This window comes from Carex rostrata, chromosome 4 (assembly GCF_964058835.1).
Source record: "Carex rostrata chromosome 4, lpCarRost1.2, whole genome shotgun sequence".
NCBI classification, from domain to species: Eukaryota; Viridiplantae; Streptophyta; class Magnoliopsida; order Poales; family Cyperaceae; genus Carex; species Carex rostrata.
In genome coordinates this window covers 3,885,669-3,900,442 of record NC_135921.1, presented here as the reverse complement: position 1 = coordinate 3,900,442, position 14,774 = coordinate 3,885,669, and the positions used below count along the sequence as shown (strand labels likewise).

Below are 14,774 nucleotides of genomic sequence, written 5' to 3'. Positions count from 1 at the left end.
TTCACCATTCGATCAAGATCTAACGGTCCTGGTTACACTTGACTCACATGACCATGTGCCGTGGTCAAATCTTTCATGCGTGAATGATCACTAAACGGGGCACGGGAGTCAAAACACATGACCGGCACACGTGCAATGTCATACCGTAATGGACCCTGTGTTGTACTGTGACTGAACCGTGTCGTGTTGTGACGTATCTGATCACGTCGTGAGTTTTTCAGATTATTTTTTTGTTTTTTTGCTTTAATTTGTCAGGAGAAAAAAACAGAAAACATTATACACTTATTAGTATTTTTTGTCTATTTCTAACAAGAATTCTTAATCAACCCCTTATCTAACACCTTTTTTAATTAAGCAATTTTGACGAATTAATTTATTGATCGATATTGGTGTGAAGGGATCTATAGTGTGAACTAAACGCCTCCTAAGATCGATACACGGAAACATGTAGTGGTCTACTTCCGAAAGATATCAGCTGCATTCGACTATATTAATTAGTTAGAACACGGTAATATTGTAGTGATAATTAAGGTACCAAAGTTAGTTTTGATTTTATTTTGAATTTTTTAGGACAAAATTTTACTTAATTAGCAAATTTTAGCATATTTTTACTGCAATTAGCTTATTTTAGCATATTGTAGTATATTTTCGTCTATTTTAACATATTTTAGCCGAATAACATATATTTTTTTCATATTAGCGTATTTTAGCATATTTTAGCATATTTGAGTATATTTTTGCTTGTTTTAGCATATTTTACCCGAATAACTTATTTTTTTCATATTAGCGTAATTTAGCATATTTTTACCTCAATTAGCTTATTTTAGCATATTTTAGTATTTTTCCGCTTGTTCTAGCATATTTTAGCCGAATAACAGATTTCTTCTCATATTAGCATATTTTAGCGTATTTTACCGCAATTAGCATATTTTTACCACAATTAGCATATTTTAAGCCAAGTTGAGTATATTTTTGCTTTTTTCAGCATATTTTACCCGAATAACATATTTTTCATATTAGCATAATTTTGCATATTTTTACCGCAATTAGCGTATTTTAGCCAATTGTAGCATGTCTAGTTTTCTTTTTCAACGTAGGATGTCTAGGGTACGGCCTAGGAGACCACCAGCCCTTAGCATTGGTCCGGGTACGAATAAAGGAGTGTGTGGTTCATAATTTGGTTGATAATTTTCTGCAGCCAAATTTTGGGTTGAACTTCCAGCCCCCGACTCTCTGCGAATTTTGCATGCAAAAACTTCGAAGCCATCATCGCCGGACCTCACAACCCGTGCGCTGAGGCCTCTCAATGCCCTGTCATCTCCTAATGCGATTCTGACATACTTTCCTGCTTGGACCATTCGGGGCATTATTTCTAATTCCCAACGATTCTTATTGTAGCCACTCGCTTCATTAATAAGCGATTGCAACTCCTCAAATGAGAAATTTTCATCAACCCAATATGTATTTACTGGAGGTTTGGGGTAATGTACCCCATACTGGTCATATATATATGAACTTCCCTCCAAAATGTACTGAAATTTCAATAAACATGGCCAATAAACTACATTCATAAATGATAAATATTTTATCAGTTTACTGATTTCAATTGTGAATAGTTATGAATACTGAATAGTAGTGAACAGTCGTATATGAACAATAATAAACAGTAAAGATGTATATGCACAGTATATAAACAGTAAATACATATATGAACAGTAAATATGTATACGTATATAAATAGTTGTAGAAATAAAACCTGATTTAGCAGCTGAACAGTAAATACGTCTCCTTTCTCCTTCTCTCTTTCTCTTCCTCTCTTTCAGGTGATATAGCAGTTGAAAATAAACCCCAAACCCTATTTATAGTGCAAAAAAAAAAAACCCCAAACCGTGAATTTTTTCCACGGTTCTGACTTTTAATTCCAAACCGTGAAAAAAAATTCACGGTTTGGGTATTTTTATAATTTCAGCTGAACCATGGTTATTTTTAATAAAATATTTATGAAAATGAATAATTTTAAAAATGTCGGAATAAATTATGAGGCTGTCGAATAATTAACAACAATTGAAGTCTTTGATTAAAACGACAGTAGTCTCTAATTTGATTTGCCGGATTCAATAAATTACCGTGGGAGTTGCGTGTTGATCATGCATGTGTGAAAGACTAGTACCATGCATTAATTGACTTGAAGAGACGTGTTTTGATCATGTGTGAAAGACTAGTATTATGCATTGACTTAAAAAGACTAGTACCAAAGACTTGAAGTACCTTACAAGTCTTCTTACAAAAACAATCTTTTAAAATAAATCTCATAAAAAATTAAAAAGAAAAATATTGGACACGGTGAGTGCTTTTTACGTTACTTTGTACGGTCGAAATAAATATTGTAGAAAATTGCACTGAATTTTTTTGTATGGTCAAATTAAAGTTGGATTACTACCTTCATGTGACGTATCACATCAACAACATCTACTTGTATAAATAGGTACAACTGGAATATTTTGGTGAACCATCAAGAGCTTAGCACATTAATTCAAGATGTGTTATTTGTCACCCAATTTCATCATTCTCCTCCTCTTACTCATTCAAGTCTTCTCGGCAAATTGTTGTATTGAGCGTGAGAGAGATGCCCTGCTTGAATTCAAAACCGGTGTCAGTGATAAGAGTAGTCGTCTAGCTTCATGGAGAGGTAAAAATTGCTGCAACTGGGCAGGGATCCGATGCAACAATCGAACAAGTCATGTTATCAAGCTTAACCTTCGAAATACCAACGATGTCGGACTAGACGATGATGGATACATCACCTCTGTTTCGAACTACCATAGCTTGTCAGGCAAGATCAACCCATCTTTGCAATTTTTAAGTGATCTGAAGTATTTAGATCTCAGCTTCAATAATTTTAGTGGGAATAAATTTCCAGAATTTTTTAGCGCATTTAGAAACTTAAAGTATCTTAATTTGTCTAACACGGGTTTGTTAGGAACGATACATCCTCAGCTTGGGAACCTTTCTAAGTTGTTGTACTTTGATATTAGGCAAGACTATTATCTTTATGATTTTATATTGAGTGTTGATACATGGTGGTTATCTAATATGAGGTCTCTAAAGTATATGGACATGTCTGGAGTTGATTTAAAAGATTCAAATGATTGGGTGGAAAGTTTGAACAAACTGTCATCACTTGAAGTATTAGTTTTGTCCGGGAACTATCTAACCCAAATTCCCAATACACTCACTTTTGTGAACTTCACATCTCTCAAAGTGCTTCATCTTTCTGATCAAAACTTCAATAACACCATACCCAATTGGGTGGGAAGTCTACATAGTTTAAATGTTATAATTCTCGAAGACTGTAACCTGGTGGGGCCATATCCTGCTACACTGGGAAATCTAACTTCTCTAAACAAACTTTCCCTCAATTATAATTCACTTGATGGCAAGGTACCACCACTACACAGTCTGACAAAATTAACCCACTTATCCTTATCAGACAACAATATAGAAGAAGATATTAAAGAGTTATTATTAAGTAAGTTGTCAAACTACACACGAGGGAATCTGGAGTATTTAGATATTTCATCTACTAACTTGATCGGAAATTTGACAGGATGGATAGGGGACATGACCAGCGCAACTTATCTTAACCTTAACTCTAATAACCTAACTGGTACAATACCAACTCATATTGGAAATTTAACAAATCTTGTTCATCTTGATCTTAGTTATAACTCCCTCACAGGATTACTATCAGAAACTCACCTAACTGGTTTGTCAAAACTCAAGTATTTAGACCTCACACATGCCAACCTAACTATTTTGTTAGGTAGTGATTGGATTCCCCCTTTTCAATTGAATACAATCTGGTTGAGTCCAAATAAAATAGGGCCAAAATTTCCCTCTTGGTTCCGAACACAAGTACAAATTGAGTTTCTAGATCTGGGAGACACTGGAATTGATGATAATATACCCGATTGGTTTTGGAGCATATCTTCACTTAGATCCATTCAGTTTTCTAATAATGAACTTAGAGGAAAGTTCCCAGTCAGCTTGGTGCACATGACCAAACTCATATTTATGGATTTGAGTAATAATCAGCTTGTGGGTGAAATACCATTTCTTCCTAGAACTTTGGAATATCTGGATCTTTCCAATAACTTCTTGTCAGGAGAACTGCGTAAGAGCTTTAAGTCACCATATAAGAATAAATTGATTGTTTCGAACAATCACACTATTGAAGTTGTAGAATTGTTTCCTTGTGGATTAACTAGTTTGACGCATCTTGATCTCTCGAGTAATAGTCTTTCGGGGCATCTTCCTCCTTGCTGGTCAAATATCAGCGGATTACTAATTATAAATCTTGCAAATAATAGGCTCTCTGGACTTGTGCCTAGCTCTTTGAGTTGTTCAGTCGGACTAGTAGTACTTCAACTTGAAAACAACAGCCTAACTGGAGAGTTTCCATTTGATTTGCAATTTTGTAGGGGATTACAATTGCTTAATCTTGCAAAAAATACTTTTCATGGGATAATACCAGATTGGATAGGAGAAAACATTCCCCATATGGTATTCCTAAGATTGCAGTCCAACTTATTTTCTGGTAATATTCCATCCAAGTTGACACAACTCAATAATTTACAAGTCTTAGATCTTGCAAATAATTACCTTTCAGGACCGCTACCAAGAGGTTTGGATAATTTTACTTTGATGAGTAATCAATTGCCCTTCTCGTCGTTAGATACATTTGCTCATGAGAGTTTACATGCAACGGCCAAAGGGTTAAACCTTGAGTATGATTATAAAGTTCTTAAATTTTGGAAGAGTATGGATTTGTCAAACAATAATCTAATCGGGGAGATACCTCATGAGATAGTTGTTCTTGCTGGTTTATTGAATCTAAACTTGTCCAACAATCATTTAATAGGAAACATTCCGCTTGAAATCGGAAACATAACATCTCTAGAGTCACTCGACTTTCACATGAATAACCTGTCTGGAACTATCCCACAAAGCATATCTGCTTTATACTCTTTAGAAAAACTCAATTTTTCTTACAATAATCTATCTGGGAGCATTCCAACTGGGCATCAGTTGCAGGCGCTTGACGACCCATCAATCTACAGTGGCAATCCATACCTTTGTGGACCCCCACTAAAGACGAGTTGTGGTAGCAGTGAGATACTTCCTCAAAGTGATGGTCACAATGATTCTGATTTAAAAAATACTGGTGATAGGGACAAGTGGTTGTATTTGTTCATAGAATTTGGTTTTGTGGCGGGATTTTTGTTAGTGTTTTTCATCCTACTATTCAAAGTAAGGTGGAGGTGTACCTATTTCCAAATTGTCGATATTGTGTTTGATAGGTTGTACGGGTTGATGTTGAAGCCAAAACTCAAATGGGCTTCGGCCCATTAAGCCATTAAGTCATTTGGACGGAAATGACTTTCGTATGGAAAATGAAATGGAGACAGAGAGAAATATGTGATTTGAACTCCAAGCCATCCATTTTATTCTTCTCCAAGCTCATTGCAGGGTTTATTGTTCTCTTGACTCAATCCACCTTAATATACTACGAAATCTCAAATTTGTGTATGAAATTGTTAGTAATGAGTGTTAGAGTGAGTGTTAATGGCTTGATTATCTCATTGTATTTGTAAAAACTCTATTAATTTAATGAATTTGTGCCGTGTGCTCCCGTGGTTTTTTCCTGAAAGGGTTTCCACGTAAAATTTTGTGTCTCTTTTTTATTTTGTTGTGCTTGATTGCTTATTTGTGTTGGCTTCTTGTTTAATTTCCATATTTCTCTATTTGATTGAGTATTGGTGTATGCCCGCAAGGTGCTCGATAAAGTTACTTAATTCTTGGATGCTTCCTCATCTACCCCAACAATATGTTATGGGAACATTAACATTCAAGAGGTTGACGAAGGAACGAATTCAATATCATGTAGTTGATGCTCTGTAGTTTATAATTAAGTTGTATGTCTTGTATTGTATTGTAGTCCAAGTCTATTTAGTTTATAATTAATTGTATGTCTTGTATTGCATTGTAGTGCAAATATATTTGATAATGAAGTTGTATATTTCATGAGTTGTAATGCAATTGAACTTGTTAGTTGCAATATTAAAAGTTTTTTTTTTTGTTTTTTGAATTAATGTACAAGCAGAGAGAGTGACTGCTGATTTCCGGCTTCAAATTTGATCTGAATCAAAGCTGTTTAGAAATTATTCTTTGTTCTTCTTCTGATTCTGCTAAAGAGTACCATGAATTCTATATCTTATTATGCATTTGAGAATTTTATTCTTTTTGAAATATAACGGTTTTAGTATCAGGTCTATTTATATATAGATAAAAATCTTCTGTTATTCTCAAGGAATAACAAGAATCTGTTTTTCCGATCACAACCGTTGATCTTTGTTGAGATTTGTGTATGAAAAACTTTCTTTGTTGAGATTCACGTATGAAAAAATTTGAAAGCACAACAAGAATGAGACATTTTTCACGAGGATAAAAAAGTGACTTTTTGCGACGGAGTACCGTCATTGTTCAACTTTTTCTTTTCGTGACGGGTACTTTTCGCGAAGGAGTACCGTCATAAATGCATTTTTTTCCCTCGCAAAAAGTGTCTACTCTGTTGTTGTGACGGTTGGGACCTGAATAACAGGGTTTTTGTTATTCCAAAGGAATAAAAACATATTTATTTTCTTTATTTAAGAGTAATGAGATAGACCTACTGGTGCAATAATTTGTTGGTTTTGAATCTTTCAACAGGATAACTTGCGTACCTGATGTTTCACATGGAGATCCCCATGAGGTGCCAAGATGACGTGGCAAGTGATATGTATCGTACAGTCACACGAGTCTCGATTCTCTGAGATAACTCAAAATTTGAGTTTCGATTTGAATTGTCAAATAATAATTAATTAATAAGAATTCGTACTAATTTGATCCAAGATATATAGAATGCAGAGGTACCTTTAATATTCGTGCCAAAGTTGATCAGACGGTTCGGAATTAAATTGAAAATATGAGTTACCTTAGTGAGTCCTTAGTTAACATTAAATTCAATCACACGGTTGTCCGGAGGCCGTTTTATGGATTTTGACATTTTGAATGGAATTAGTAAGTTGTTTAATTCGCTGGACCCGGTGTACGAGCTCTGAGAGAGTTTTATGTGGGATCGCCATTCATTTGATTCAGAGGAGGCCGTACATATTTTTTGTCATGGAGGGAATGATGAAATGGCTTCTCGCTTAATGATACCAATTATCACAATATAAACATGTGTGCATGCAACCAACGAAATTTTGTCCAACGGGGGTCGTATATTAATTTTGTAATTTTGGTGATTATTATTATTATTTTTTTATTCAGAACAGCTACGAATTAAAACAAAAATAAGGAATAACTAAATAAGTGGCCTTTAACATGAAACAAAAATTATGTTATCTTTTATCTTTCATGCGTGTAAAGTAGTTGAGAAAAGATGAATAGTTAACAATAAGTGATTAAAATTAGAAAATAATATTCGTATTATTTTATTTCACACAAAAGCTCAAGAAAGTAATGCAATGAGTGTGATGCAAAATGTATTTTGAATGAAAAAAGTTTCATTGTTTTCAATATATATATCCATTTCTTTCCATATACATCTTGTCAACCGTTGAAAAATTATAGAAATTTCTTCCTTAGTAATATAAACAAATAATAATATATTTTAATTCAATTTTTCACATATATTAGATATTGGAGAATATCAAATAACTTGTATTGCATTTGGTTTTTAAAGAATTATTGTTCCATCATTTGAAATGTAATAATTTTATAGTTTCCAACTTAAAATAACAATATAATTCCCACATTTCAAATTAGTATTTATCTGAACAAAAGGGAGCTGACACTTATTTCATCTTTATTATGGTAATTATTTATGTTTATAAATTACAATAGTTAACTTAATATATTATGCACTGACACTGTATGACCCCGCACCAACACTATACTTAAGAGCGCAAGAAGCGGTTATTTTGGTGGATTCAGTTGTGGGTTAGGACAAATATAGATTTGTATGGGTTTTACAATTTTAGTTGTTAGCAAGTGTAAATATAATTTAAAATTAAAATTTTATATTGTGTAAGACCTAATGCTTTCTTTTACTAAACATAGTTGCTTTTTACATATTTATTTATCGTATTATCAATTATTAATTAATGATTGAGCTGCATTGTTTCTAATTAAGACATGCTAAAGTCATCATGATGATCAACTATTAATTGTCTTCGAACTTAATTATATGACTAAAAATTATTTAATATTTCACTAATGAATGATCATCAATTAATGTGCGAAGAAAAACTACTTCGTATATAAAATTAATTACTTTATTGGATTATCATCTATTGAAATTTCTATATACATTTATGTTGTATTTCATATTTTCATTTAATAGCATTTGTCTCAATTTAAGTTTTACATTTATTCTTCTACACTCAAAAGTATAGTTGTAACTTGTATATATAATACAATATAATTTTTGAGTATCTTGGATATAATTATCAATTCGTAGCAATAATGATTATAATTTAACACCTTGGTTGATTGGTCAGTGATTAAAAATAAGTAGACCCAAGTACTGTCATGTGCTTGAATCATAAATGGAACTTTTCTTTCCTTTTTTAGAGAATTACTAATGTTTACTGATTTAATTTTTTCTTAGAGAACTCCAAGATCACCGATTTATATTTTTTTTTTCTTACTATCTTTCCAAAAAAAGAAAGATAAACTTTTACTCACAGTTCAACAGATTAATTAAAAATTTCTCATATTTTAAATGAGTGAAGCCCTCCATAGTTTTTTATTGGATCATGATAACAATCCCCGCAGGTCTATCCCCGCAAAAAACCCCACACTAACTGCCAAAAAAGTAATGGGGGGGACCGCTCAATCATTAATACTCCGCAAAAAATGTTAGTATTTAACTTGAAGCATCAAAATATTTATCCTGAATTTGCAAAGTATTAATCCCTATGCAATGATCTCTATTTATGACTGAATAAATCAATCCATTAATTGTCCCCACACAAAATTTCCTTTTTTTTTTGAATTGTCCCCGCACAACTGGGGACCATTAAATAAACAATCCCCTCATAAATACTTGTCAGTTATCCCCGCACAAAATTTTCTTTTTTCTTGGATTGTCCCCGCACAATTGGGGACCATTAAATAAACAATTCCCTCACCCAATGATAAATACTTCTCACACATAATGATAAATACTTTATGTTATATAGATAAATACTTCTCAGACATAATTGCAATTTTCAGTAAAAACATCAATGATAAATACTCTAAGACATAATGATAAATACTCTATGTTACAAAGATAAATACTCTATGTTACATAGATAAATATTTCTCAAACATAATTGCACTTATAGTAAAACATCAGTGATAAATACTCTTAGACATAATGATAAATACTCTCATGTATAAGAATAAATATTTTATGTTACATGAATAAATATTTCTCAAACATAATTGCAACTTACAGTAAACATCAATGATAAATACTCTCAGACATAATGATAAATACTTTATGTTACATGGATAAATACTTCTCAGAAATAACAAATAAACATTTATTAACGGGAATTGTTATTAGATAACAGTATAATTAATGCGGAAATTATTTTTAAAGGAATAATTAATGCGGGAATTGTTATTAGAGAAAAGCATAATTAATGCGGGGATTGGTATTAAATGACTCTAATTTAATGCGGGGATAAATGAAAATTTTTAGCCAAATAAGTAAGGGGATATGACAGTTAAGGAAGTGAGAGAGTGCGGGGATAAATGGGGGGATATGGGTGGGGGGATTAGTATAATTATTCTTTTTTATTTTAAGAAATATATTAAATATTTTATCAGAAAGGAATGAGAACCAAATTATTGATTCTATTATTATAGACATTTCCTAAGGAAATAATATATAAAAATATATATCAGAGAGTAAGATACATGAGATTCATTTATGGGCGGTTGGGGCATTTAAAAAAAGTCGAGGGTATTTTGTCATAGATTATATTATTGATTAATGAGAAGAGAGAGAAAAATGAAAAATAAATGTCTGTCAGAGACAGTGAGCTCTACGAACAAAATAAAAGTGAATAATTTAATTGGGCTGAATAGGTAATTAAATTTATTCCGTCATGTCTTTATCTTACTACTCATTTAACAATTTAAGTGAAAAAATAAATTCGTTACTTCATATTTTTACTTTATATAATGTTATTAGATCGTTGCACTGGGAGGATCTACAATGTAATTATTTATAAGAAATTTTTAAAGTCTATTTTCAGACACATTGGATGATATATCATTTTGAGTTAGAAACATATTATCTTGGAAATAAATCTGCTGTTATTTCAAAGGGATCACAAGACTGTTATTTCGATCTCAGCCGTTTGTCGAGATTTCGGTACAAATTTTTTTTTCTTGAGATTTGTACATAAAAAACTTTGAACAGTTATGATGGAAATAACAGAGTCTGCGATCCCTTTGGAATGAACGCTGATATATATCCTATTATCTTATGTCTTTTTTGAGTTCATTTTCTTTTCTTGCGTTGTCAATTTTCAATGTACAATCGGTTTCTCTGTTCGTTTTAATAACTCATGATTATTTATAGAAATGTTATGCAGTATTAAAAAAACTGAGAATTCGATTTATGTATTTAACTCACTAAAAATCATTTTTCGGATTATGTATACATGTGTATATTTAAAATTAAGAGGTATTATATGACATTGTATTTTTTATTTTATTGATAATATTTAAAAGTAAAATTTTAATTTAAAATCTGACATTACAAACATGATCTATATTATGGAAATATTATGTCGATGAAAAGACGCGATTTGATGTATGTTTTACTATAAATCTTGGCTTGAAATTTTGATTATCAGAAATTAACAATGATTGATGTATCATCAAGCAATACTAAAATTACATCAAGCTTGATTGTTAGCATATCTATAGTTTCAATTAATAACATATCCAAAAATTACTTATTGATTTTCATTCTTTTTTATTTTCTGAAATATTATTACTAAGGCTATCAAAATAATCATTGTCAAATGATCATTCTTTGTGTATTTTTTTTGTTGAAAATCCGTAGGTGATATTTCATTAATTAGGACAAAATTAGTTTCATATCTTTTCTTACTAGTACATACAACATTTGTATCATATAACAAAAGTAGACAAGAAAAAAAGAAAAAAGAAAAGAAAAAAAAACTATGGGTTACTGTGCTTCGATCAGTATATAGTGAGTCCACAGGATTTTCTATGCTCGTGCTCAAATTAGTAGATTGTGAACCTGCATAATTTCTTGTCATTAATACAAAGTAGTGTTGTTGTAATCAAGACAAGGCAGGGGTATTCAGGAGAGTATTCGTGCTCAGATAAGTTTTGTACCTGAATTATTTAAAAAGAAACACAGAGAAATGAGATAGGAAGGAGAAGAAGAAGAGAGGTCATCGTCAGTGCATCATCATCATCATCATTAACCATAACTATACCTTATTTATACATAGATATAGTAGATACTAAATTAAGTAGTCCCCATCTGTAACACCCCGGAACAGGGGGTCGCGCAGTTTTCGCCAGTGTTTTAAAATGCGGTTTTGTTCATGCATGCGGAAGGCCACTTCATACCGCATATGCGGTATTTTCATGCAGATATATATATATATTGTTATGTTTATGTATGTGGGCCTGCTTCTAGGAGTATGCGGGGGGTGGCAGGGGGGCGGCAGCCCCCTGTGAGCGTTGTCTGAGGTTACGAAGAATTTTATTTCGGAGAAGTCAAATTGCATGAAAATACTTTAACCGACGGCCCAGATTAGTCAAATTACCGATCAAGATGGACGGTCCAGATTAGTCCTTTTTCACATAAATTTTAATTAAAATACAATCATACTATCATATGATTTGATTTAAAACAAGTTTGGTTCAAATCCGATTTAATTTGGCTAAGTTATACCCAAAACAACATTTTTCAAAACCCCATTGCGGCCCGCAACAAATTCCAAAATTTCCAGCCTCTGCAAATCGCCTCTGCCTCCATTCATTGCGGCCCGCAATGAATTTATTGCGGCCCGCAATGACCTGGTTGGATTTTAATCTGCGAATTTCCCTCTGTCTACTCTCATTGCGGCCCGCAATAGGGTTATTGCGGCCCGCAATAAGGGTAATATTTTTTTCATTCCTTTGCCCATTTTCGTGAAATTTCACCCCGTTTTCAAACCCGATCAAATCCCCGTATAATTAAACAATTATTCCCCATTCACTAGAAATTTTAATGACATATAACATGCAATTTCAACATTTAAGTCATAACAACAATTTAAAACATACCGTTAGGGTTTTATAACATAATATGGTTCTATAATAACCTATACATCAAAATAACCGACTACGGGTTCAACTACACATTCAAAATAGGCATAAAGGGTTTGGCATAACCTATTAGCTTGGTCTATACTCACGCGTCGAGCCCGAGTCCCACTTCACTCGCGTTTACCTACACATATCAATTCAAAGGGAAAAATTCCCCGAGGGGAGGGGGGTGAGAAAAACCTGTCATCCATTTTCTCAGTGCGGAATTTAAAGGGCTACTGGATTTGTGAGAAATCCATCACCAGAACTAAATACACTAGCAAAAGGGTATCTATTTATTTATTCACCAATAATAATAAATGCACATGTACCGGGAATAGATTCAAACGGATTTCAATTCACATCTCATCAACATCAATCAACGAATTTCCAGAAAGATTTGGTTTCACAGATATAATATATATAAGTCTGGTTATGAGGTACAGATATCAACTATCGATCACATCCGGCTTAACCGTTCTATTTTATGGTTCAAGTCATACATTCTCATCAATTCATCACTTAAAATATACACGGGCATATTCCGCGAATATGCAACAGAATATCACTTTTCTCATAAAGAAATCACTGACACTTTCACTGAATCACTGAACCACAGTTCTACCTAAAATTACACTGCACTTCCCTTACCCAACCGGTACTGGGTTCACTAGGGCCATTCTCCAGATGCGCATAAGGGTCCTGGATGAAAGTCTAGTAGCTAGCTAGACTTTCCACTATGATACACTGTTCACTTCACACCATCAATCCAAGTCATACTGTGGTTCCACTCACTTATTCAAAATGACAGATCAAGAATCGATAAACCGTACCAACATGAGAATCATAACAGTTATACAATTCAATTACACTAATATCACAATTAATGTAATGCGGCAACAAATGCTTTCAATCAGAGATTCAACATGCTATGCACAGTTTATTTAAATCAAACAATCAACATAAATATAATAATATGCACCGTTATTTAGTTCTACGAATAAACCCCAAAACAGATCCCGTGAACCTCCGCACCTGGTTACGTAGGGCACGTAGAGGGTCCGCGATCTCGCGACTCGGTAAGCTCGTCAATCCCGCTAGCCGTGCTCGTTAGGATCTATACATAGGTCAATTTATTAAATTCCGGCACTTTTACAATTTAAACCCTAATCAATTTTTGGGAAAATCCGTAAATTGGAAATTTGGTTGCACTTTGGAACACGGAATCAATCAATTTACACTATAGAAACAACAAAGGCACGGAATAATCAGTTTGGTACGATTCTACGGGTTTTCACCGAAACCCTAAAAATACGGAATCAAGAAATGAGAGAGAAATAGAAAGGGAAATTACCAATGGAACTGATGGATGTGCGAGGTTTGAGCTCCTCTTCCTAAATCTCCGTTTTCGGGCAATACGGTCACCGGGGGAGGGTTTAGGGTTGTCTCTCTCCCACTCTCTCGTTGTCTTTCTCTCTTGGCGGAAACAAAGGAAAAGAGAGAAGGGATGGGGGCGCAGGAAAGGAAAGGAAGGAGGGGAAAGAGGAAAGAATGACAAGGGCCCCCACTTGTAAGTGGTCTTTTTTGCAAAATAAACCCTCCACTTGTTCGATATTGATTAAATGATTTATATAACACCTATTGCTCCTCTTTCTTAACACAATTAATCGTATAATTATTGTTCACCATCCACGTCACTAATTTCGTATATACGTATATATATATATTATTCGATTTAACCACTTATTATTTTAATTAAATCTGAATTTTAAAAGTTCACAGTGTTACACCATCCAAACCCGTTGAATTGAGACGAAGCGAAGAGTGACAAAGCGGAGGAGCCGAGATAGGGTGGTGGATCTCAAACCCCCTTATCGCCTCCCTTTCACCTTTGACGATATTAACGAGGGAGCAGACCAAACCCTAAGACTACTCGAGCGGCACAACTCGAGACGGGAAAACGGAGCAAAACGAGATGGAGTGATCAATGAGCCGCGACTAGATCCAAAGTGGAAGTGTTGGCTTTGTGGTAGTCGACTCGCAAGGAGAACCTCATCGGCTTTCGGCTCGATAGGAGGACCTCGTCGGCTCAGCTAGAAAGAAGAATCTCGTCTGCTCAGTAAGTGGGACGTGGGTTGATTGTGGGAGGGATGGGAGAACGGAGAGGGGAGCGGGGAGCGGGGGTGCCTTCAACTCTCAAAGCGGCAGCGGCAGCGGCAGTAAGGGATCGTCTTTTTCCTCCTCTGCGGTCTACGGAGTTCCCTTGAGGCGACTGCTTAAATTCAGTTTCTCACGTAAAAGAAGATCCCATTCTGTGTATTTCGTTACTTAGTTATGAG

At 33.9% G+C, this 14,774-nt stretch overlaps 1 protein-coding gene across 1 annotated transcript; it reads left to right on the top strand.

Moving 5' to 3' along the window:
* Positions 1-2,533: 2,533 nt before the first annotated feature.
* On the top strand, positions 2,534-6,099 carry LOC144553073 (uncharacterized). The gene has a single exon (XM_078301147.1). It carries the CDS (start codon positions 2,539-2,541, stop codon positions 5,410-5,412), a length of 2,874 nt encoding a protein of 957 aa, XP_078157273.1. The 5' UTR covers positions 2,534-2,538; the 3' UTR covers positions 5,413-6,099.
* Positions 6,100-14,774: the final 8,675 nt, after the last annotated feature.